This window comes from Bicyclus anynana, chromosome 1, assembly GCF_947172395.1.
Source record: "Bicyclus anynana chromosome 1, ilBicAnyn1.1, whole genome shotgun sequence".
Lineage (NCBI taxonomy): Eukaryota > Metazoa > Arthropoda > Insecta > Lepidoptera > Nymphalidae > Bicyclus > Bicyclus anynana.
The window spans coordinates 1,391,011-1,417,072 of record NC_069083.1 but is presented as its reverse complement, the minus strand read 5'-3'; the positions used below and the strand labels follow the sequence as shown (position 1 = coordinate 1,417,072).

At 36.8% G+C, this 26,062-nt stretch overlaps 2 protein-coding genes and 1 non-coding gene across 10 annotated transcripts in view; 1 reads left to right on the top strand and 2 right to left on the bottom strand.

The window, feature by feature from the left end:
- Positions 1-56: 56 nt before the first annotated feature.
- On the top strand, positions 57-16,235 carry LOC112050964 (queuosine salvage protein). The gene is made up of 5 exons (XM_024089381.2): positions 57-96; positions 12,139-12,317; positions 12,646-12,861; positions 13,824-14,283; positions 15,444-16,235. Exons 2-5 carry the CDS (start codon positions 12,210-12,212, stop codon positions 15,671-15,673), a joined length of 1,014 nt encoding a protein of 337 aa, XP_023945149.2. The 5' UTR covers positions 57-96; positions 12,139-12,209; the 3' UTR covers positions 15,674-16,235.
- An 891-nt stretch (positions 16,236-17,126) lies between these two features.
- Positions 17,127-26,062, bottom strand: part of LOC112050963 (uncharacterized) — a 144,232-nt gene continuing 135,296 nt past the window's right edge. For 6 of the 8 annotated variants that reach the window (XM_052887470.1, XM_052887794.1, XM_052888123.1 and 3 more), the window contains 8 exons: positions 25,939-26,050; positions 24,772-25,431; positions 24,430-24,547; positions 24,019-24,059; positions 23,329-23,677; positions 22,515-22,662; positions 20,528-21,166; positions 17,127-19,595 (listed from right to left, as the gene is read on the bottom strand). In XM_052887470.1, coding sequence (XP_052743430.1) covers positions 19,281-19,595; positions 20,528-21,166; positions 22,515-22,662; positions 23,329-23,677; positions 24,019-24,059; positions 24,430-24,547; positions 24,772-25,431; positions 25,939-26,050 — 2,382 coding nt within the window. In that variant the 3' untranslated portion in view covers positions 17,127-19,280. Of the gene's footprint in view, positions 19,596-20,527; positions 21,167-21,702; positions 22,663-23,328; positions 23,678-24,018; positions 24,060-24,429; positions 24,548-24,771; positions 25,432-25,938; positions 26,051-26,062 lie in introns of those variants that run through there. The other 2 variants (XM_052889496.1, XR_008252118.1) reach the window with 2 other exon arrangements.
- Trnaa-cgc (transfer RNA alanine (anticodon CGC)) lies at positions 19,946-20,017 on the bottom strand. The gene has a single exon. It is a non-coding gene; the product is annotated as a tRNA-Ala (tRNA).

Genomic DNA, 26,062 nt, shown 5'->3' with positions numbered 1-26,062 from the left:
TCTGTGGTTCTAAAATAAAAGATGACAGGTGATCAGGTGATCTTGGGTGACGGTGATCTGTGGACATTTTATTTATTTGTTTATTTTTGTTAGTGACAGGGTGTAATCAGTCTGTACATTACGACCTCAGTACAAATTGCATATGCCTCCTTAATTCCCTATTTGCTCAATAGATGGCGCTTTAAGGCACTTTGACCAGCAGGATTCTGAGGTAATCTTAAGCCAGGTATTAAAAAAAAATATACCTTGTGCGGCTTGTTTTATAAATAAACCTTGTGCGGCTTGTGACATTTTGTTTAATTTTGTAGACGAAACGGTTTTATTTCTTCTGCTTTCTTCATAGTGTTTTTGGTGTGATTTTGGTGACTGTTATAAATCGTTTTGACCTGTTGTTCATTTTTACTAATAGGGTAACACTTAAAACTTAAAAAAAAAAAATAAACGTCATATGTCAGTTGTCAGTGTTAATTATAACCTTTGTAATGTAAACTTCACTTGTTTTTTTTTCTCGCTAGAGGAAGTGGTTAACGCACGTGTTAGTGAGTCTTCGGTGATTTTTTCGGTTTTTTTGTGTATATTTTCACAGTTTAAATAGTTATTATTGTGTTATTAATAACCCTACTGGTGCTGGTAATATAATATTATTAAATCATGGAGATAGATCCAGATCCCAAGCCCCCTGACCCGGGAATCGGGTCACGAAAACGTCCTGGAGAGGAAGGAGTTTCTTCTTCCTCCTCCAAAAAACCCAACGATACTCAATCCTCTCCATCCATCCAAAACACATACATACATCCTTCCTTCGCCAATGGCCTCAGGTTGTATTCTGTGGACGACAAAGGTCCTTTCATTGTACAGGTTTCCCGGGAACTCGAAGACCCAACATCAGGCGCCTCTATAAGAGCCATTACTTTCGGCCAATTTTTACATAAAAATAAAATAACGTCGGTTGTTAGAGACGGCGTTAAAAATGTAGGTCGTAACAAAATCCTTGTGGAGTTTTCAACTCCACAAGCAGCCAATGATTTCCTTAATAACCAAATACTAACACTCTGTAAATATAAAGCTACCATCCCCACTTATAATGTATCTCGTATGGGTCTTGTAAAAGGAGTTCCTGTGGACTGGTCCATGGATGAGCTTGTGGAGTCTCTAGAACTCCCCACTGGTTGTGGGATTGTACTGAAAGCCAGACGGCTGAATAGAAAAACAACCAGTGAGGGTACTACCACCTGGGTGCCAACACAAACCGTTGTTATGACTTTCAGAGGGCAGATGCTCCCTGAAAGAATATACTCCTATTATTCTTCACTCACAGTAGAAATCTATAAATTTCCCACCATCCAGTGCCAAAACTGTTGTCGTTTTGGCCACATCAAGTTGTCTTGCCGGTCCAAGCCTAGGTGCTACAGGTGTGCTCAGCCCCACTCAGGAGATTCTTGCCCAGTACCTGCAAATCTATCCACATGCCTACACTGCTCAGGAAAACATTTTGCTATAGACAAGGACTGCCCAGAATTCTCACGCCAACAGTCTATAAAATTAGTAATGTCTCAAGATAATATCTCGTATATGGAGGCGGCAACTCAGTTCCCTCCTGTCCGTCGCTCATACTCAGAAATCACTAAAGATTCCCCTCCTACTAACTCTATGAGGACCCCTCCGAGACCTCAACCTTCTCCGAAATCCTCCTATCGACAAACTATATTTCGTTCCCCGCGTCCTCGAGCCCCCTTAGCGAAAGGGTATGACAAAAGAGCCCACCAAGATATTATTGGTGGATGCTCATCACCCCTCCCAAATGGTTGCGCTTTGAATGTTGACCAAGTTGATACCCCTCCCACCCAGGGCAGAATTCTAGAAATTCTGTCCGAGTTCCTAGTTAATATAATTGCTCCATGTAGTGAAATCCCTTTACCGCCCAACGTTGCCCATAACCTATCCCAACTCTTTAAAATCCTTAACAATGGACCCAACAACCCTACTTCAATGGAACTGTAGAAGCTTATGTTCCAAAAAACACGAATTATTATCCCTCATAAATCTGCATAACCCTGTCATCATTGCCGTCTCGGAAACATGGCTGATTCCAGGTTCTCGTTTTCGGGTTCCAGGTTTCTCCTGCTTGCGGGACGACAGAGATGACGGTTGTGCTGGTAGTGCCTTCCTTATGAAGCACTCCCTTCCTTATTCCCAAATCCCTCTCCCTCCCCACAGCCAACAGTTTAATGCTGTGGCTGTTCGATGTCTAGATATTTCTTTTGTATCTCTGTATATTCCTCACCCTTCTTCTTCTGTTTTTCCTGAAATTCAATCTATCCTATCTTCCCTTCCCAGTCCGGTCATAGTCATGGGTGACTTCAACACTCACCACACTATGTGGGGGTGTCATGCCACTGATGGGCTTGCTCCAATGCTGATAGATATACTGGACGATGTTAACCTGTGCATCCTCAACGATGGTTCTCCTACACGTCGAGTATACCCTGGTCAGAATCCAAAATCAGCAGTGGACCTTACCCTTTGCTCCTCGAACCTGGCTTCCCAAATGAATTGGAGAGTGCTGCCGTCCACCCATGGCAGTGACCATTTTCCTATTATCATCTCATTAAATAATAGATCCGTTCCAATCCCCAACTATGATCCTCTTTTGAAGTATAAACTTAAAAAAGCCAATTGGGCAGCATACGCCCAATCGGTTGACTGCATGATTGACTCTCTGCCAAGTCTTGAGATTGACGGAAATTCTATGATTTGTTATGAATCTTTTCTAAATTGTCTTAAATGTTCGGCTGATTCACATATCCCTAAAAAACATCCTCCCAAAAAACACATGCTTTCACCTCCCTGGTGGGATGATGAATGCAGCGATTTATTTAGAGAAAGAACTAATGCAGAGGAGACATACTCATCTTGTATGTCCCTAGAAAATTTTTTAGACTACCAAAAACTTGATGCTAAAGCCAAAAGGGTTGTATCGAAAAAGAAAAAGTTAGGTTGGATGCGTTTCTGTGAATCCCTTAACCCTCGCTCTCCTTCCTCTATTGTATGGACAAATATTAGAAGATTCCGCCGTTCCCTCAACCATGTTGACAGAACCTCCAATAATCCCTCCGATTGGCTTAACAACTTTGCAAACAAACTGGCTCCACCTTCTATTCCTAATGAGGATTTATTTCTGACTTCTACGCCAGCTCCAACCTCTGATGAAATGGATGCCCCCTTTTCACTCTCTGAGCTTCAAATGGCTCTCAGTGGTCTAAAAGACTCAACACCAGGGGAAGATGGCGTGCCTTACTCTTTCCTAACTAATCTAAATGACAAAGCTAAATCCTATTTTCTTAGTCTTATTAATAATTGTTTTGAATCCGGTTCTATCCCTGATTCCTGGAAATCCCAAATTGTCATTCCCCTACTCAAACCTGGTAAAGATCCACTAAATTCAAATTCCTACAGACCCATAGCTTTGTCATCTACATTAGCTAAGGTGACGGAACACCTGCTTAAAAATAGATTGGAATGGATAGTGGAAAGCAGAAATATTCTACCCTCTTCGCAATTTGGATTTCGGAAGGGTATGAGTACTACAGACAGCCTCAGCATATTGACAACAGACATTCGGTTAGCCTTTACAAAAGGAGAGTACCTTGTGGGTGTCTTCCTTGATATTGCTTCTGCATATGACAATGTCCTTCTTCCGGTGCTCAGGCATAAACTGCTCAAGCTGAGTATTCCTCCGAGGATGGTACATCTCATATGTAATCTGTTATTTGGCAGATCCATTCTAGTTAAACACCAGTCTTCCTGTCTTCCCCCCCGGCTAGTCTGGAAAGGTCTTCCTCAAGGCTCAGTTCTCAGCCCTCTGCTATATAGCATATATACCCATGATCTTGAACTGTCTGTAAATAGTTTCTGTAACATTTTGCAATATGCTGATGATATAGTCCTCTATCACAGCTCAGGCAGTATAGAAGAAGTATCCTGTCGCTTAAATTCTGCTTTATATTATCTAAACCAGTGGCTGTCTGACCATGGTCTGTCCCTCTCAGTGGACAAATGTCAGGCAGTGAGGTTTACCAGGAAAAGATCCCTCCCTGACTTCCAAATTTTTATTGAGGGTCAACCAATCAACCTTGAAGATAATGTCAAATTCTTGGGCATTAATTTAGATAATCGACTGAACGGATTGGCTCATTGTGAATATGTGGTTAAAAAATGTGAAAAGGGCATTAATGTTTTAAGAGCAGTTGCTGGGGTCTGGTGGGGTGCTCACCCTTACTCACTTAAATTATTATACAATGCCCTAGTTAGAAGCTATATGGATTACTGTTTGTTTGTTATGGATCCTTTTAACAAAGCAGGTTGCGAAAAATTAAATAAAATTCAATTTAAATGCCTTAGAATTATTCTAGGAGCAATGAAATCTTCCCCCACTAATGCCTTACAGGTAGAATGTGTTGACCCTCCTTTATCTATCCGTCGCCAATATCTTTGTGACCGGTATGTTAGCAAGGTGTTACAGTTATCATCACATCCTCTTTGGCCCAAATTAATTCAATTGTCCCGCACTCCCCACTGTCGTTACTCCTCTTCCTATTTACTAGACAGCTTCATGAAATTTAATAGCCTCCCTCATCCTATATCAAAATTCCAATATAACCCACTTTTTTCCACGCCATATAAAGCTCTGTTATATAACCCCCCTATCATCACAGATCTTGGCCTAGTTAAAGGAGCCCCAGATACTAGCATTAAATTTCAAGCCATTATTAATCAAAATTGGTCAAATCATCTACATATTTATACTGATGTATCAAAGTTATCCCCAGATGGATGTGTTGGTGCTGCCTGTTGGGTTCCCAGGTATAAGATAATATTAAAATTCAAATGTCCTCCCGAGTCTTCTGTGTTCACAGGAGAAGCCACTGCTATATTGGAAGCAGTCCTGTTTGCACAGTCCCATAACATTCAACAGACGGTTATTTTTACAGACTCATTAAGTTGTTTATTGTCCATTAAAGAAAACCCATTCAAAAGCAAATCAAGGTTTCACATAATCTTAAAGATCAGGCAAGCTCTGCTGTCAAGTTATCAAAGAGGTCTATCCATCTTGCTTGTTTGGATCCCAAGCCACTCCGGAATCCCTGGAAATGAGACTGCCGATTCATGTGCAAAAGCTGCCGTGATTACTGGCTCCCTTGAGTATTTTGAAAATTCTTCGCAAGACTTGACTGCCCTGGCTAAAACTTATCTGGATAGATCTTGGGAGTCCTTCTGGAATGAATCAAAATTGGTGAAAGGCAAACATTATTCATCTATCCAACCAAATATACCAAGACGTCCCTGGTTTTTCTTTCAAAAAATGACTGAACGTTGGGTTCTTACAACTATTTCTCGTTTGCGTCTTGGTCACTCATGTACACCTGTGCATCTAAACAAGCTCCGGATTAGGGATAACTCTATCTGTGAGTGTGGTTTGGATGAAGGCACTGTTACTCATCTCCTTTTTAACTGTCCCAGACTTCTTCATCCTCTCTATGACATTCTTCCCCCAAAAGTCCCTCGTCCTTTAAGTGTTAAATGTTTGTTAATGTTTGTGTTTAGTCCATATTGTAGATTTTTATGTAAATATGTAGAATGTAATAAGATTAAATTGTAATATATGTTTATACTATGTAAATTATTTTAAATATTTTGTTAATATTAATATATGTTATTTGTGTTGTTATAGGTTAGGAACTAACAAAAATATTATGTAATAGTAACTATCTAGTAGATTCTCAAAATTGAACTTGTCAGCTCTCACTGAACAATCTCCTTCGTGCCTTCTCCATCTACTCGACACTGGCGAGATAAACCGTGCCCAGTTGGCACAAATGAAAGCCATTAAGAAGAATTGAATTGAATTGAATTAAACTTCACTTTTAATTTTTCACCTTGAGGAATACACGTTTATGTTTAAAGATTTGCACGAGAATTTTATTCTAATTCCAAGTTCCATCATATCTAAACATATTTTGGTCATATTCGAGCCGGATCTGATCCAGCGATTTGATAATTAATTGGAACTAAGGATTTTACAAGAGGATAAAGGATTCCACGTGATGCTGATGGACCCGGCACCCGCACCCGCACGGTGAAGTTAATCCATGGAACACTAAGATATTCGTTTCTCATACATTAATCACCTTTCAGACACATCAGTTTCCCAGAATGACGGACAAAGAAGAAAAGGAATTGATCAAAAAACGAGCGAGTTACAAGGGACGCCTAACTGCCTTTTCCAACTACCTTAACAGCCTATGTGACTCATTAAACCAGTACCAGAGTAATGAATTGCAATTGCGACTAGGTAAGGTAGAAATTATTTACCAACATTATGATGAAATTCAAACCAAGTTGGAATGTTTAGTAGATGATATGACAATTCAATTAGAAGAAAGAAATGAATTTGAAACGTTGTACTTTTCTTTAATGTCTAAAGAGCAACAGAGACTAAGTGACTATTCAAAACATAATGATAATAATAGTGATCATAATTCTTCTTGTTCTTCTTATACAAAGAAGCGTCACCTGGTTAAGTTTCCAACTATTCCATTACCTAAGTTTATCGGTAGTCATGAGAATTGGTTGGAATTTCATGATAGCTTTGTTAGCCTTATTCATACTGATGACAGTATAGATAATATTAATAAATTTCATTACTTAAAAGGGTGTTTAGAAGGGACAGCATCACTTCTAATACAATCAGTTCCACTTTCAGCCGACAACTATTCTGTTGCTTGGAGTCTACTTTGCAAACGATTTGACAACAAGCAAATATTAATTCAAAACCATGTTGCGGCCCTGTTTGACATTGAGTCTATTAGTAAAGAGTCATCACATGCATTAAAATTTCTCATTGATCAGGTTACTAAAAACTTAAAGGCTTTGGAGTCATTAGGTCAGCCAGTCGACAACTGGGATACCTTATTAATTTATATCTTGACTCACAAGTTAGATTCAAAGACATTCCGTGAATGGGAGGAATATAAAGGTCGGCTGGATAAGAATCTGCCTATTACATTAGAAATGTTTACTGAATTTATTCTTAATCGTGCAAATTTGTGTCAACAGTTAGAATTGTTGTGTAACCAACATTTGTCTATGAAACAAAGTCATAAAAATAATAAAATTATGAATAGTAATGCCAAAGTTAATAAAAGTATAGTATGTGCTTCACTTTCGTCGAGTGATTCATCCCCAACTGGTTCACCCTCAAAGTTGTGCCCGAAATGTACAGGAAACCACTTGTTATCAAGTTGTCCTCAATTTTTGGATCTAAGTGTGGATCAACGATTAAAGTTATTACCCAGCTATAAAGTCTGTTTTAACTGTTTTTCTCCCACTCATTTTTCAAATCGGTGCCATAAAAAACGCGGTTGTACCTTTTGTCCTGGTAAACATAATTTTTTGATTCATAGAACAGCAAAGCGAGATTCCAACACTCCTGTTGAAACACAATCCCCACATGGTGAGTCAAATACTAGCGTTGCGTTATCAGCTTGCATCCCTTCACATCAACATGATGTACTACTGTCTACTGCATTAATAAAAGTATATGATGCACATAATCGTGAGCACACTGTGCGTGTTGTATTGGACAGTGGGAGCACATCTTGTCTAATGACAAGTAAGCTATGCAATAAGTTGAATTTACCACGCTTTCAAATAAGTAGATCTGTACTCGGAATTAATAATGCCACTTCACATGTTAGTGAATCGTGCCGAGTACCTATTAAATCATTAATAGATAACTTTAAAAGTTGTGTTCATTGTTTTGTGTTACCGTCGCTTACGGATCAAACTCCTAGTGCTTGTGTTAACATTTTGGAATTAAATATTCCAAGTGAAATTAAATTAGCTGATCCTACGTTTCACACACCGTCTGAAATTGATATGATTATTGGTGCTGATATTTATTGGGACATTTTAGGTTCTCAAAAAATTATTCTTGGTCCAGGTAAGCCGGTGTTGTGGGAAACTAGGTTAGGTTGGATTGTAGCTGGTCCGATCAATAGCAGCTTCATGTCACACCATGTGTTACCTTCAATTAAATGTAATTTTAGTACAACTGTTTCTTCTAAGGCTCATGGATTATGTAATGATGATCTCCAAACGACTTTAATGCGTTTTTGGCAACTAGAAGAGGTTAGCCGTAAGTCATCATTCTCCGAAGAGGAACAGGCGTGTGAGGAACATTTTGTTAAGAATACAACACGATTACCAGATGGTAAATTTTGTGTGAGGTTGCCTTTAAAACAATCTTCTAATGTTTTAGGTGATTCATTGCAGCGTGCAAAACGTTGTCTTTTTTCTCTAGAAAAGAAATTTAATAAGGATACCTTGTATTCCCAACGGTATCGTGAATTTATGTCTGAGTATTTAAAATTAGGTCACATGTCGGAGTGCGATAATCATTTACGAAATTTGGGATATTTTATCCCGCACTTTGGGGTCGTGCGCGAAAGTAGCTCAACTACAAAGTTGCGTGTGGTTTATAATGCCAGCAGCGGTTCCAAAGATAAAAATTTATCTCTAAATAATATACTTATGGTCGGCCCTACTATTCAGGATGACTTATTATCTATCCTATTGCGTTTTCGATTTCATAGGTTCATTTTGGCCGGTGATGTTTAAAAGATGTATCGAAACGTCATAGTTCATCCAGATGACCGGCATCTGCAGCAGATTCTCTGGCGTGATGACCCGTCACAACCAGTGAAGTGTTATCAACTCAACACGGTTACATACGGTACGGCTAGTGCTCCCTTTCTCGCAACTAGGTGCTTAAAACAAATAGGCCAAGATTGTAAAAATAAAAAGATGAGCGAGATAATCATTCATGATTTCTACGTGGATGATTTGTTAACCGGTGCAGACACTATCGAGGAGGTTTTAGATATTAAAAATAATGTAAATAGTGAGCTAGCCTCCGCTTGTATGCCACTACGAAAATGGAAATCAAATAACACACTATTAATGTCTGATGAATTAAATCAGTCTTCAGTTGACTTAAACATTGGCTCTTTGGAATGTAATAAAACCTTAGGTTTATACTGGGATAATTTAGTTGATAATTTATTATTTAAAATTACTAGTAATATTCCTACTGAGATTACTAAAAGATCCATACTTTCTGTTATTTCACAAATTTTTGACCCTTTGGGATTACTTGCTCCCTGCATAATAACATTGAAAATTATGTTGCAGAAGCTATGGCTTCATAAGTTGTTATGGGATGAGAAATTGCCACATGATTTATTTAAGGCTTGGGCAGAGATAGCAAAAGGTTTATCTATTCTAAACGATTTGCGTATACCTCGTTGTGTCGTTTGTAATGATTTCGAGCACATCGATTTACATATTTTTTCAGACGCTTCTCAACTCGCCTACGGTAGCTGCGTATATGTTAGAAGCACAAACGCTCACGGTGAAATTCTCTCTAGCTTACTGATAGCCAAAAGCAGAGTGAGCCCCCTCAAACCTACCACCATTCCACGACTCGAACTGTGCGGTGCGTTAACCAGCGTGCGATTATACGAAAAGGTGGCGAAATCACTGAGGATTCAAGTACGGTATACATATTTTTGGACAGATTCGACAATAGTGTTAAGCTGGCTTAAGATGTTGCCAATTAAACTGCAACCATTTGTTAGGAATCGTGTCGCAGAAATTCGCGAAATTTCCGGTAATGCTACTTGGCGGTATGTACCGACTGATTCAAATCCAGCTGATCTAATATCGCGTGGTACAAACCCAGACTCAATGGAGGCTTGTACTTTATGGTGGTCTGGCCCAGAATTCTTAAGGCATGATGAAAATCATTGGCCAATGAATCTCGCATGTACTGATGAAAGTTTACTTCCTGAAACCAGAGAAATTATACTGCATGTTGATGCTCAACCCGATAAATGCGTAATTGATATAAGTCGTTTTTCAAACTTGTTCCGCTTAAATCGTGTCGTTGCTTACTGTCTTAGATTTATTAATAAGTGTAAGAAACATAAAATCAGAGAAGGTTTTTTAACTACTAGTGAACTGCAAGACGCTATGAATTTAATCATTAAAATTTCTCAAAAGGAGTCATTTATTGAATATAATTTATTGTTAAACAATAAAAATTTACCGAAGAATAGCCCTTTAAATAAATTAAATGTTTTTATGGATAAAAACCTATTGATGCGCGTGGGTGGTCGCTTAAAGAATTCCAGTTTTTCTTATGATAAAAAATACCCAATCATCTTACAGTCCACACATAATTTTACAAAGGTATTATTTAATTTTGAGCATAAGAGACTAATGCATGCAGGGCCGCAACTTTTGTTGGCATCCATTCGCGAACATTACTGGCCGATAGGCGGTCGTAATTTGGCTAAAGCATGCTACCGAAATTGCATCCGATGCACTCGTATGCGAGGCAAAGTAGGTGCTCCTCTAATGGGTAACCTGCCTTCAAAACGGTTGCAGCCTGGTGGGTTTCCTTTTGAAAACTCCGTAGGTGTCGACTATGCTGGGCCAATTTTGTCTGCTAGTCGTCAAGGTAGAGGATGTAGGTTAGTAAAGGTGTATGTAGTTATTTTCGTTTGTTTTGCCACCAAAGCAGTACATATCGAATTAGTGGGAGACTTAACCAGTAATAATTTTATCGCTGCGCTTAAGAGACAAATTAGTCGCCGCGGAAAAATGAAAACTTTATTTTCTGATAACGGAACGTCCATGGTAGGTGCATTTAATGAAATAAGTAAATTTATAAAAAGCAATTGCAATTCATAGTCTGAGACTGTAGCTAATGAGGGCATCAATTTTCGTTTCATTCCTGCATATGCTCCTCACTTCGGTGGTCTCTGGGAGGCTGGTGTTAAGTCTGTCAAATTTCATTTGCAACGAGTGTTGGGAAATTGTAATCTGACATATGAAGAACTCTACACTGTGTTGGTACAAATCGAATCTATCCTCAACTCGCGCCCGCTTACTCCACTATCTACAGAACCTGATGATCTCATGCCACTGACGCCTGGTCATTTTCTTATTGGTCGACCACTGACGGCACTCCCAGCTCCTGACTATACTGAAAGTTCGGTATCTTATTTAACGCGATTCCAAAGAATAGAACAGCTTCGCCAGCACTTCTGGACTCGTTGGAGCAAAGAATACATCGCTGAGTTACAACAACGAGGCAAATGGAGGTCTAACCGAGAAGTTTTTAAGGTGGGCAGTCTCGTAATAATCAAAGAAGACCATTTACCACCACTAAAATGGAAATTAGGCCGTGTGGTTGCTGTTTACCCCGGCACAGATGGCATTAACAGAGTGGCGGATATAAAAACGTCAACTGGAGTTGTTCGTCGAGCTTTCAGCAAGATTTGTCCATTGATAAACGAAGAAGAGTCTGGTTGAAAGGCAAGCTTCCAACGTGCGGGGGCATGTTCATTTTTACTAATAGGGTAACACTTAAAACTTAAAAAAAAAAAAAAAACGTCATATGTCAGTTGTCAGTGTTAATTATAACCTTTGTAATGTAAACTTCACTTTTAATTTTTCACCTTGAGGAATACACGTTTATGTTTAAAGATTTGCACGAGAATTTTATTCTAATTCCAAGTTCCATCATATCTAAACACCTGTGCTTTACTTTGGATTCTGAGAACTCTGTTATATATGTCTTGTCTTGAGATTTAGTAGAGTTCTTTTTTATTTTTTCCTGCAGATTTTTTACATTTGATCGGTGTAAGTCAACAAATATATTGTTAAGCGTTACTACTAGAGGTTTTGACGAAGATGACTCTATTCAAAGAGACGGAGTTGTTTATGTTCACAAAAGGAGAAACAATAAATAATTATATGTATCCCATTTGTGTTTTTATTATTTGTATCCGAATTCCTAAATAAAATAATAGAATTAAAGAACAGTTAATACTAGTAGGTAAACATTATGTTTATGTCTCTATGGATATATACGTAATTCGACGCTCATTTTATACATAATGGTATATATTATAATTGGTGTAGTTCTCTATCTGCTCACATGATGGCGCTAAGCGGAGATGGCATCTGAGGACTCTATACCCTATATTCAATGTACTCTATGGTTAGTGATCTGTGTTTATCTGGTTTCTTTTCTCGTACTTGATGTTGATTTATCATAATTTTGTATAATTATAAAAAACATGATTCGTGAAGATGTCTTACCTCCTGTTCTGTCAGCAAAATTCATCTGCGAACACTCCCATTACGTAAAAATTCACCAAGAGGGAATAGAAATACTATGCAAGGAGGTACATATTATTTTAGATATGGTTAAGCTATTGAAAATATGAGATATCCTGTTATCTTTTATTTCACATATAGTATGTATGTCCTCGTCACGAGACCTGATATAGTTCACCATTTTTTTGAGCTGGTACAATTAGTTAACCAAAGTATACTTGCTTGTATTTCTGGAGGACCGAATGTAGTCCATATCGTTTATAAGACAATACATGCACATACACGGGTGTTGTCATAAAATATGGCAAATGTTTTTTATAAAAATAATTATGTAGCTTAAAAATTCTTTCAACCCCCTATCTTTCACACTCTATCATTGCATTTCACATATTTCAGATTCTCTCATCTCTAATAGACAACAAGCTCCAATTGCCTGAAACTGATGCAGACAGCATACACCCTGACAGAGAACACCCACGTGCAGTTGACTGGGTGTTTGTCGCTGATGCTCTCAACTTCTGTTTCTGGTCACGCAGTAAAGAGGAGCAGTGGACTGTTAATGGATATACTGGATACTATGCTCTAGAGGCAGCTTTGCATAGAGCATTAAAGGTATTTATAAGCATAACTTCAGTGACAGCAGTTTCACCTGCATATCCTTTCTCATGGGAATATGGAAATAAAATATTACCTATGTTACTTGTTGATAAAGTAGGTATCCAATGCTGAAAGAATTTTTTAAAAGAAGTCCAGTTATTCTGAAGCCTATTCCTAATAAACAAACAATCAAAACTTACCTTTTTATATTAATATGTAATTCGGTGTACCATTCAAGTAATCACTAGTAACAAAGGACGTTATTTTTCATTGTATTTACGCTTTTGCAATCATCTAACATTGTGTTTTCAACGAAATTACACAATTATCGTAATTTTACGCAAAGTATGGTATAGTAGTTGTAGCAGCAGGTAGTAACGTTATTTTAACAAAAAACTGGTATTTACTTAATTTTCTTGAAATAATCAATTACTTGCTTAAAGACCTTGGCCTCTCTAGAAGTGCAGCTAGTTCTATATTAGAACGAGTATCCAAAGCTGCTCTGATAGGATCTTACCAAATTTGGATAGGTAGGCAGAACAACACGAGCAGAAAAGGGAGTGTTGATGGATCGTCAAGGAATTCCTTAACCCTGCATCCAGTAGTCACAAGTCCTGGACTTTGCTTGGTGTTTTTGTCTCTACCATGCGATGGACCCGGCACCTGCACAGTGAATCCATGGAATGCTAAGATATTTGTCTCTCTAATGTAAAATTATGCAGTTAAGGTTATTTCATTGAAAACACAATGTTAAATGATTGCAAAAAAGAAACAAAATATGATGAAAAACAATGTAGTGACTGATTACTGGAATGGTACACCAAGTACTGGTTAGATTGCTTTAACCTTAACATTTTCAATAACTTATAACTGTAGTATTTATTTATTATGTAAATTAATAATTGTGTATTGATTGTTTTAAATTACTTTACAAATACTACAACTGAATACTAATCAATATATAATTTGTTTTTCAGGAAGGGTATGATATCACAAACCCTGAATACTATTACAATATAAAGGAAAAGGAACTGAAGCACATATTCAGGGGTGATACATCAGCAGAAATACCTCTGTTCAGTCAAAGAATAGCAATATTACATGAAGTTGGTACTATACTAATAGAAAAATATAATAAAACATTTGAAACATGTGTAAAAGAAGCCAATAAATCAGCAATTAAACTATTAGAGATTGTTGTTGAAAATTTTCCTTGTTTTCGAGATGAAGCTCTATATCAAGGCAGTAAGGTTTCTTTTTATAAAAGAGCACAGATATTGGTTGCCGATTTATGGAATGTTCTGGAAAACAATGGGTGTGGCGAGTTTCATGATATAGACAAACTGACAATGTTTGCGGACTACAGAGTGCCGCAAGTTCTAGTTTATTTTGGTGCTATGAGCTACAGTGACGAGCTGATGGACAAACTAAAGAAAGGTAAGGAAACTCAACTTTGTAACTGAGCTGCCAATCATCATTGCTGCGTTTGGTTCAAAGGATTGTAAAATTCAGGTACATTAAGCAATAACAGGTTTAATAGCACTGCATATTTTATGATATTTATTTAACTACCCGCTTATAGATAAGACAATGATATAGATTTTTGATTGTCCAGCTTTTGGTTCTCAATATACTAATAATGTTAATCAATAGTTGCACAATCAAAAAACTTTTTGTCGCAATGACAAACGGCAAAGCAATTTGTAGGACAAACAAAGTTGATTATTTCCTGGAGTGCACTGTATATCCTATGCTTTTTTTTTTTTTTTTTTTTTTTTTTTTTTTCTTAGCGGGGAGGAAAAAAATCCCTACGGACTTCTGCCGTCAGGCAGGGCATGTCCGACTCGCACGGACTAAAAATAACCCCCCACAACTCCTGGGTCAGCACGGAACCGCGTAGCATTACTTCGTGCTGACCGATTAGTTATCATTCCTCGCATCCCTTTTTCTCTTGTCTTTCTCTCGTTTCCCTCCGAACCATTATTGTTCGGAGCGTGTTAGCGCATTTGTGCCACTCGTTTTCGCTCTCCAACATGCGAGCAACAAGAGTTTGCGCATTAAACTCCCCTGTTTCCTGTGCTTCTGCTGTCACGTCTGCACATCCCGGGCATTCAAAGAGAGCATGCCTCGGATTGTCCTCTTCTCCGCAGAAGTAACATTTTTCATGTGGCGCCTTACCAATAGCGAAGAGGTAGGTATTAAACACCCCGTGTCCACTGAGAGCTTGTGTAAGCCAGCGGTCTACCTCCCCATGCTTCCTATGTAGCCAGGCCTTTAAATCAGGGATTAATTCGCGGGTCCAGCTTCCCTTCCCTGCACCCGACCATTCTCTCTCCCACTCCTTCAAGGTGTTCTCACGTGTTTCATGGGGATTTTGATCTCTCTTTTCGAACAATAGGGCCCGTTCTTTTACTAGCTTATCTATCGGGACCAGTCCTGCTATGACCAGCACTGCTTCTGTGGAGACTGTCCGGTAGGCACCGCATACTCCTATGCTTACTGGGCAGCAAACTTTAGGATGTGTACCTTGATACTCTGCAGGCTGTTTAGTTCTTTCCTGTACCATTTACTGTAACTGTTCTTTTCAACTATTCCAGACATACTTCTACCAAGTGGTTCGCAAGAAGAGGTTGAAATCCGGGGCTGTTCCATCCACACCATAGAGTTACTAAAGCAAAGCTTACAAGAGAGTATAACCAGAGACAATATAAACATAGAGGTTCCTAATTCCAGTCTCCTAGACTACTATCTTTGGTGTTATAGGAGGAAGCATGCAAAGGAAATGGAGAAGATACCTTATCACAAGACCTTGGGTATTTATTACTGACTCTTAAACTGCTAAAAGACTCTAAAACAGTATTTATTATATCTTTTATATCTTTCTAAGACCTTAGTTTATAGGAATGTATTATTTCTATATTACTTATTTTTTTATAGTATTAATTACTAAGGGTAACAGAATATAATCATGACCACATAGGTCCCACCTGCAGGCATATTATGTATCTCAGTGTACCATTCAAATAGTGAGTCAATGCTGCAGAAATCATGGTGGTAGTAATTTCCTGGATAAAAAAAATATAGTTTAGTTTGGTACCATCAATCGGTAACAATTAATTAAAGGCTTTTCTTTCAAGAGTTATAAACTCCTGTGACAGAAGGCTATTCAGCTAATAATTTTATAAAAATATATAAATTAAAGCTCAAAGTATAAAAAAACAAATGTTTGTGTGATGTGCTTTTGGTCAAAATTATTTACATAGTATTATTTAGTAATTATTTTTATAGTCAAAAATTTTCCTGTATCTACATTATAAATATATTTAATTATTGTAAATATTTCTGGCGGACTTAATTTTATGGATGCAAATAAAATAAGTCTATTTTTCCTTAAAAGTTTTATTTATTCACATTTCCATCAAATATCTGGAAAGAAATTTATTCAACCTCATCCAAAACAATATATATTTTAAGGGCAATATTTATATAAATACCTCAACCTAATTTTACATAAAAATATTGTCTTTGCATAAGATATAGGTCAAATCAGAAAATACAATTAAAGATTTAAAACAATTTAATAGCTAACAAGTATTAATATGCCCATTATCACATTCACTTCGTCACAGTATGCAAGGTGTACACAATACTTCGATTAAGTTTACCAAATTTAATAATTACTTGACTGTCTTGATATACTCGCGAATTTAACAAAACTATTAGCTGGAAGTATTCTCAGACAGTCGCGAGAATTCCAAGACTATTAATAACTCCTTCAAAATGTTTAGGTAAAGACTTGTTATCTTTAACAATAAATAATAATTTCCATATCAATATATACATTTTAGTTTTCTATTCAAGAATCAAGTGGATCAAGACAATTTAGTTAAGTTTTGTGCACACCAACAATCGTACTCATATACTTAATGATTTATTATAATTATTGCATTAAAACAATTTCCATATAAGCTGATTGCACTCGCCGGCCGGGTACGAGAAGCAAATAACGCAGTTACTTTATCAATATGACGTCATCGTTAAATTCAATATGGCCGTTCGTGCGTTTATGGTAGCGTAGAGCGAATGGAGCAACCGCTTTAAGCGGATTCATATTTCTAAGACTTGGCTGACTGACGTTTTAGAATAGTGTTGATTTTAATTATACTTTACTTGTAAGCCCACTTGTGGAGGTGTGTGCCAACATAACAATCAGATCCAAATGATGGGTAAAGATTTCTCACAAAAGAAACAAAAATGCTCGCTTAATAGGTTGTTTCTAACTTTTGAACTCACTCTTAGCCAGGGAAAAAAGGAGATTGTAGATTACATACATACTACATTTTACTATTTTTGCATTTACACCTAAGGGACCCCTGTAGTCCGGGAGTTCATTGATATGGCTTATACGGCGGTAGCCTACGCCCCTGAATGAATGTCATTCCCAAAGATTTTTAAGTTTTCAAAGTGTTAGCGTTTGTAGAAAAATGATTGATGTGTAACTTGGCTTTGATGACGTCATGCTGTGATATGAAAATGCGTTTGCTTCTCTCACAATATGCGATCAGCTGATTCATTATAGTTCTATTCTATGATTGTACACACAACCTCTGTATACGATTATATTACAGCTACAATAATGTCCTATGTACAACTTTGGCTTTAGCTTTAAAATGATTATTACAATGGCACTAAATATTTACACAGTAAACTAATGATTATGAATCTATAATCTATTTAATATAAATAATAGTGTGGGTTGTGACCATGTATTTTTTTAATTACATAATATTAATTTATTTTAAGTTATTTAACTCAAAGGACACCAAGTACATACTCATTTGATTTACAGGCTTACTATTTTTTTATATAAATTATTTATACATTCACCCAACCATTAAAATCGGTTTGAGTTTGCGTTAGAGCCCTTGAGAGATTTTCAATTACATATAAACATATATGTCAATTCTTCACTCCACTGTTATATTTTGTAATTTGTGTAATTTTGTGTAATTTGTTGTAATTTTTGTAATTTGTGAGATTTGTGTAATTTTTTAAATTACACAAATCTCTATAATAAAAATCACTCTATTATACGTACTCGCATGTCCCCATTTAAAAGTTGCCTTTATTTTATAAACTATTTCGTAATTGGTCATTTTGCCTTAAAACAATAGGGATGATGACAGTTTTTTAAAGTGTATATAAATTAAGAGTATACTAATAGCAAAGCAATTTTGTAAAAGGAACAGGGTATCTGCGATCATTACTTTCGGAGCTACAGGGATTTAAAGAGTCAGATTTGCGGCGCTGCCGCGGATCCCTGAAAAACGCTCCATACAAAATGGCTCGAAATAATGACGTCATAGGCAATGTAATGATCGTTAGATTTGTATGCGCGTTCAAACAAAATTACTAATATCTTTGTTATTTGTGCGTTTATGCTCCTAGTTCATATATTAAAAAATGTCACATTTAATGTAAGGAAGCTAAAACTGTATGAATTTTCATCTAATTACGATAAAATATTTTTAATAGTTTTTGAAATTTTATAATCTCATTTATTTTGCAAATATCCAGACAATCTTTGCTTTTTATGTATAAACTAGTTAACATTGACCCTATTTACCCGAATGTATCATAAAAATCAATATATTCAAACCTAGTCATCATCCCCATTCAGAATAACGGTGAAACTACTTTCTTTATTTACCTAATTTAAAATCTGAAAACCGGCACTTTCGGATCCTTCAACAAATTGTCGATGATTTTTAAACTACGCAACTCATTTACAGAATGGTAAATAAATTGTAGTCACATATAATAAATAACTAAAACTTTACACCATATAAAGAAAAGATGATTAACTATTTTACCTTAACCGTGAGAATGACACTGAACTGACAAATTTTAAAATTAGCTCAACCTATTTATCTAGTACCGACAATTAACCTTCCCAAAGGGCTAAATTGTCCTTTTGTTTTATGATTTTTGAAGAAGCAAATCAATAACGAACTTGATTATACATAATGGTGTGTTATTCACTGACTTGGTGCTTTTCCAAGGAGAAATTTAACCTCCACGTTAAAGGGGTTGAACTCGGCACCAAGATCATAAGTTCGACTAGTTGGCTAGTGTTGTATCAACTCTTTTTGATTAATTGGAAATGACCGAGAATATTAATCATTGTAAAGGACCGAGAATATTAATCATATTAAAAACATTATAATATATTCTTTGATTTTAAAAAATCGGACCTGTTTGATATTTACAACTGATTTAAAACATTAAAATAAATATCAATCAAGTTAAATCAGACCTGTTTGATATTTACAACTGCATTGATTGATTTAAAACATTAAAATAAATATCATACAAGTTTAGTGTTTTTTTTTAATTTTCTGAAAGTAAGCCAATTAGTGAATACCACAGATAGGTTATTTACTACTGAATTTCGATTTTAAGCTTTCGAAAAACGCCAATTTAGATTTTATCGTTCCCGGTTCAGGCACCGGGCTGCCTGGCCTGCTGGATTCCCTGGTCACCTCCTCACCCTCGGGTATATCCTTGGCGCCCCCGGGGACAGTGAGCGGTGTCGGCATGGACAGCTTCAGTTCCTCCCGGAATTCCCTGGAGATACTCCTGGCTGTGAGACTGTGCATATACTGCAGTTTGTTGCCCGGCTTCTCTTTGTAGTCTGAACTGAATATGTTCTCTTTGCTTTTGTGACGTTTTATTGAAGGTTGTGGTACCTGAAAGGATAATCATTTAAGTAGCGGCAGTATAGGTACCTACCAGTGGCGAAGAATGGGATTTTGATGAAGGTAAGCCCCGAAGAAAATGAAATTCATACAGTGTGATACAAACTCCGGTTTCTCATAATATCTAAATACAGTACAACAATATATGCATGGATTTTCAAAGGCAGCCCGGCGGGAGTCGGCTTAAATGAATGCTTAAAATTTGTGATTGTTGCAAATAAAAATTAAGTTTCATAATCAAAAAATGCGAAATTTAAAATTATATTTCTGGTAATTAGTGTTATTAAATATTCATACCTAAAATTTAAAAATAAAAACAAATATAAAAAGTCATTTTAGAGTGGAGGTGCTGGGATTTGAACCCAGGACTTTCAGCATGCGAAGCAGACACTCTACCACTGAGTTACACCCCCTGGTGAATAAGATGTGAAATAAACCAAACATATATCACAAAATTGCAACGGCAGAAATCGATTAAACTTAAAGAAAAAAATACATTCATCCATCTTATAGAGCCTCAATAGCTCAACGGCAAGAGCGGTCGGATTTATCACCGAGGGATAAATCCGACCGCTCCGTTCGATCCTCGCCCCGTTGACTATTGTCGTACCCACTTGTTTAATATAAACTGTGACGTTAACAAACAACTTAGCATAGCACGAAATCGAATCCATGAATTCCAATGTACCTACAAGGTAGATCCAAAATAAAAGACCGATTTTTAAATAATTATATTGTAAATTGTAATACTCGTATCTCATCTGAACAACGTAATGATTCAGTAAAGATTACACGCATCTCTCTCAAAATTGTTTATCATCAACAAACAAGATTGATAAAAATTCAAGCAAATTATTCACGTTTGCAGAAAACTTATGGGCCTTATAGTGTTGATTTACCTACTTAAAATTCATAGTACTCACCTTGACCGGCTCATTGAGGCTTTCCATGCTGACAAATTTCTTGGCCAATTCCCTCACATTCGGTAGTTCTGTCGGCAAATCATCTATTTCACTTTTGACTGGCGCTTCTTTAAAACTATCTGTTTCCACGGCGTCTGTAGCATCACTGTTTTCACTTTCGCTTAGCCTGTTCACGATATCAATGGTGCCTCCCGAATTGTTATCAGGTATATTGATATTGTCATTTTTGTCAGCCGCGTATCGCCTTGATAGCTTATCTTCTGGCGTACATTTCACAATCTCACCGGTCTGTACATTGTATATTTTAATGGAATCCTCTACGCTGCTGGAACTTAAAGAATTTTCGAAACTTGTTGGTGATTTATCAGATTCATCAATTATTTTATCTGTAGTTACTGCAAATTTATCTGTACTGTAAGCTGTTTGTAAAATTTCTTCGAATTTCTGATCGGTATCGTCATCTGTATATGTAGGTTTTACGAATAGCGCATGTTCATTGGCGTCTTCGTAGTCTATTATTACCTCGTTATTATATTCTCCGGGCATGGTTGTTATAGATATTTGCTCTTTGTTTTTATTGTCGAAATTCAAGTATTGCTGGTTGGTGGCTATTGTATTGAATTGTTGTATCAGAAGTCCCTGAAAGTATGATTGTTTCATGATTATCTAGCATTGATATTTCTGTATACTAAGCCTAAATTCGTATTTATAGTTTTAGAAGCTTCTTAGAGTCGACTAGGTTTCCAAATATAACTCACAAGTCATGTGTTTACGGATGCTATTCAGGGAATTGTCCAAGAGAGACATTATGATTGCAGATAAAAAGTATGTAATTTACTTTTTATGTACAATTTCCAAGATATATTCAAATAAGTATATTGTTGCCATAAATATACCTGACAATAGAAATATCAGCAAGCATTGATAGTTTATTAAACACAGTTTGTTATTAACATTATACATATAAATCCGGAGATAGAAGTAAATAGATAGTGTTTGTGACGTTAATAGAGCAAGGCAATGGTGATTGTTGCATTGTTAATATTTAGGTTCTTAGTGGCGTGTATGGCTGAAGTGATGCTGTGATAGGAAAGATCCGATACGATTTGTTAGTTTCATGACAAGCTGCGGTGAATTGTTAGTCGATTCTTCCGTCAAAAACTTACAACACTCACCACTAACTTCTTGGAGGATTACTTGTTGTTATAGAACTGAAAACTTTAATAAAAGGACACAAAACTATGAGTGCAGTTCTAGTCGTTATATATATTTTTATTTTAAAAGTGCAGAGTGCTGTTAGTCAGTCAAATTAAAAAAAATCATGCCAACTTCAAACACTCAGCAGGCAGGTTTAGTGTTGAAAACGAAAATATTTTTAAATTGCTTTAAGTATAAAATCCTTTCACCATAATCGTTCCTGAATGAAATGAATGAGTTGAATAGAATAAATCACTAAATTTAATTGGCTATGTATGTACTAGACATAGTAGGAGATTCGTCAAATGAAGTATCGGTATTAACTGTGATTTCGAGAAGGGTGGATTAACTATTCTTATTAATTGGAGCTAACAAATCACCATAGATCTCTATGAAAGCCTTTGCTTAACCTTACGCTTCCGCCGAAAGTGAAATTAAGGCCTGCCCTTCTTTTCGGACGCACGTAAAAGTCATCGCTTCTCAGCGTACCACTACGCCTAACGTCTGTGTACGTTTCGAAAAGGTCTTCTGTTATCTCGGGCTTTTGCGGGATCTTAAGTCTAAGGATATCCTCATTTTCTTTAAAATTGTTATCTCCGTGTTTATGTATTACGTTTGGGGTGGAATTGGGAGCGTCATTTCCATCGTCAAGTGTGTTACTGTCAGGGTTTTCAAATATGGGGTTGATAGCGAAGTTGGGGCTCGCGTGTCGAGGACTGAGGACTAGGCGGGTCAGACTCTGGTGTAAGGCCGCCGCCTCGAGGTCGCTCAACGAGCTGCTGGCACTTACAGGCGAGGCGAACTCTCTATCGAAATTGTCTAAACTCGTCGATTTGTTTATAGAGTTAGAGAGGGAACACGAGCTGCTGATACTGCTTTTGCCTTTGCGTTCGCCGGAGGATGATCTCGCCTCTTTTATGTAATAGTCTCGATCGTATCTGAAATTAATGACGTTGAAATAAGGGCAGGGTGAAATTGGTCCTTAAAAAGATGTCTTTTTATAGCAGGCATCCACTGATCAGCATTGGACGTATCGGACGCATCGCATCAAAGTGATTTTAGTACTTTTTGTATAGAAAGTTATACAAGTGCGTCCACTGCTCCGCATCGTACGGATCGCATTGAATGAATTTTATGTAGTGTAAAATTAAAAATCCGTTTGATGCGATGCGTCCGGTACGTACCATGTGGATCAGTAGACGCTTGCCATTATGGACTAATTTAGTTATAAATACACTTTGTAAACAGTGTGTCTTGTTATTTATCTAATGAAGATTTTACGCACACACACACACAACATAATAATATATTAAACAACAATTATTACTATTGATTAGATTTAGATTGCAATACATAATGTAATTACAAAATATATTTATATTTCCATTTGTATCTATATGCATTTCTGTTATCGAAAAACCAGTGGCTGTTACTAATTTGATTATAATCGACCGTTTAATCTTTCAAGGACGTTTTCTAGGAAAATTTATATTGATGTGTAAATATTTCCTCGTTATGAAAATTCTTAATAACGATCGAATTCACTAAACGGAAAATAACTTCTTAACTAAGAGTTTATAACATTTCCTACATGAATTACTAACCGTTTATAATGTGGAAGATCTTCTGACATTACATTTCTTAAAATCTTAGGGGATGGACTCATAGATCTTCTATTGTTCATAATGACTTCATCTGTACTCAGGCTAGTTTTTAATTGTCTTTTATCCACTGTTTCTTTCGTATTATTATTTTCGGTTTCGTGTTTTGCTGAAACGTCCTCGCAGGATGATAATTTCTCAATATCTCTATCTTTATTCGTTGTTAACGAGTCAAAAAGCGATGAAGTGCTTTTTGCTGTTAGTCTCCTTTTGATCGCTTCTGGTGAATACGGATTGTTCGGCATATCGACGTAATTTAACCACTTTTTGCGCTCCCTGTACGCTATCGAGCCTAAAATTGAAATTCAATGTTAATTGAGCAATTATTGCATGCTGCAATATAATTGCTAGTAATATCAGATCGCCTAATTCCTTCAAATTAACTACTATCGTGCTAAGATTCGTGATCTAAATGATTTAATTTATCCGATTGTACTTAGTTAGAGGAATTAAGCAATCTCTGTCTTTTTTCGTGCAGAGATTTGCGAGAATCGCGCGTGTTTGTCAGTTTTTGCGATCTATTGACTGGACAAATAACCAGTAATCTGCTGATATCGATAAGTAACATCTTTTGATTTTAGTTCCAAGATAGATAGAAAGTCTGATACAGTGAAATTGTGATTAGTTTCTTACCTGGTATTAAGTCGTTCTCCTCATCTTTAGGAGTAGAACATCTGAAATCAGAGTCAATTGTCAATGTGTCTTATTGAGATGGAGCCATTGCTTGGGAATATAATGATTACAATAATTGTTATTGAATAATAGTGAATTTGTCCGCGTGAAATTTAGTTTTTGACAAATTCTGCGGGAAATCATGAAGTTTGTCTATTTCAAATATGTTCAGTAGTTTTAATTATAGAACAAAACGTTTTTTCTTTCTTTTTAGTTGCGGCATGGAAGTGTAGATTACAAACATACACACATAAACTTTTGTTTTTATAATATTACAGCTAAAATTGTAAATAGATGAAGTTTATGATTTTATTACTTGGAAAATACATCACATTATTACTTGAAAAATGTGTTATAGTAGAGATTACTTACTGTTGAGGCTCTTCGAAATGTTTCCTGCGAAGACTATCTGCGTACCTTTGTACCGGAACTGTCACAGTTTCCTCGTAGTCTTTCTCACGTTCGAAACGACTAAGTGTGTTTGTAGTTCCTGAAACAGTCATTAAAAGGCTTTTATTGCAATAATTACTATAGTGTGTATTTCCTTAGATTCATGAATAAAAATTGCATCAATCAACATCATTTGTTATTTCCTAGTTAAGCTACCAATATACGTATGACGTCATATTTTAATGAAATTTACTGTTGCTTGATTGATAATATCACGAACTTTACTTTACGCACTTTTAAGCAATATTAGTAACAAATTCATACCTTTTTCATATGCGACTAACGGTTTTTGATCATTCTCCTCGCTCAAATTGCCATTGATATTAGTATCGTCTGAATAATTTCCATGTCCATTCATAATAGACCTGTGTATCTCTTCCTTCAAATTAAACTCTGTTTTAGATAGTGGTCCACTATCTACGTCAAGTAATAATATAGAATCGTGATTATCATTGTGGATTTCATTAACTATGTTACCGTTTGTAATATCATTCGTAACTTCTAGATAGGGCTCTTTAGAGTCAACGGTGTCTTCGTTCAAAACTTTTTCATTGTAAGCTTCTATATTTTGTGATTCGTCAAGTATTGTGAGGCTATCGGGTTCAAAGTCTAATACTTCATCGACTTTCGGTTTACCTCCAATAACATGTTTAGAATCTAAAACTTTTTTGGCGTCACTCTTATATTCTACTTCCTGCTCATCTGCGTCACTGGCGTTATCAGATAAATCTGTGGTGTCCTCAGCATCTCTATCGCCAATTAGAGCCCTGTATTGCGTGTTAGAATTGGGCACAAGCATAGGAACTGGGGCCGATTGAATGTTCTTGATCTTCTTCTTTTGGAAAAGCCAATTTTCTTCCCATGACCCATCCGCTGCTTGTATATCGCTGCCAGAAACTTCATCGAATTCACGATAATCATTATCTGTAAAGGAAATGCAAACATCGTTATGATTGTGATAAAGGTTATATACGAAAATAAACGCGGGCGTTTGCCAGTAAGGCTATTAGAATATCTACTCGATTATCAAACCAGCGGATGCCTGCGACTTCGTCCTCGTGGAGATGGTCAAGAGGTTTTAGGCCTCCTTAATCTGGCTAGTTACCACCCTACCGGCAAAGACGTACCGCCGTACGTACGTAAGAGATTTAGCGTTCCGGTACGATGCCGTGTAGAAACCGGGGTGTGGATTTTCATCCTCCTCCTTACAAGTTAGCCCGCTATCTTAGACTGCATCATCACTTACCATCAGGTGAGATTGTAGTTAAGGGCTAACTTGTAAAGAAAAAAAAAACCTTAATCTGGACCTGTCGTAAAATCTACTAACTATAAACTACCTCCCTGCCTTTTATCTTTGTATGTCAAGCAGTTTTCGATATGTCATCATAAGTGTTCCTTTTCTTTTCTACTAGCCATAGTATAGAATGTCACCTGTCGCGTGCACAATGTCGCCGCCGTACTCCGGGAAGGGCACGCGCCGCGGCACCTCCAGTGCATCATCCGTCGCCTCGCCCTCCTCCCAGTCCGACGCGTCGTCTTCGCGCTGGAATGCATA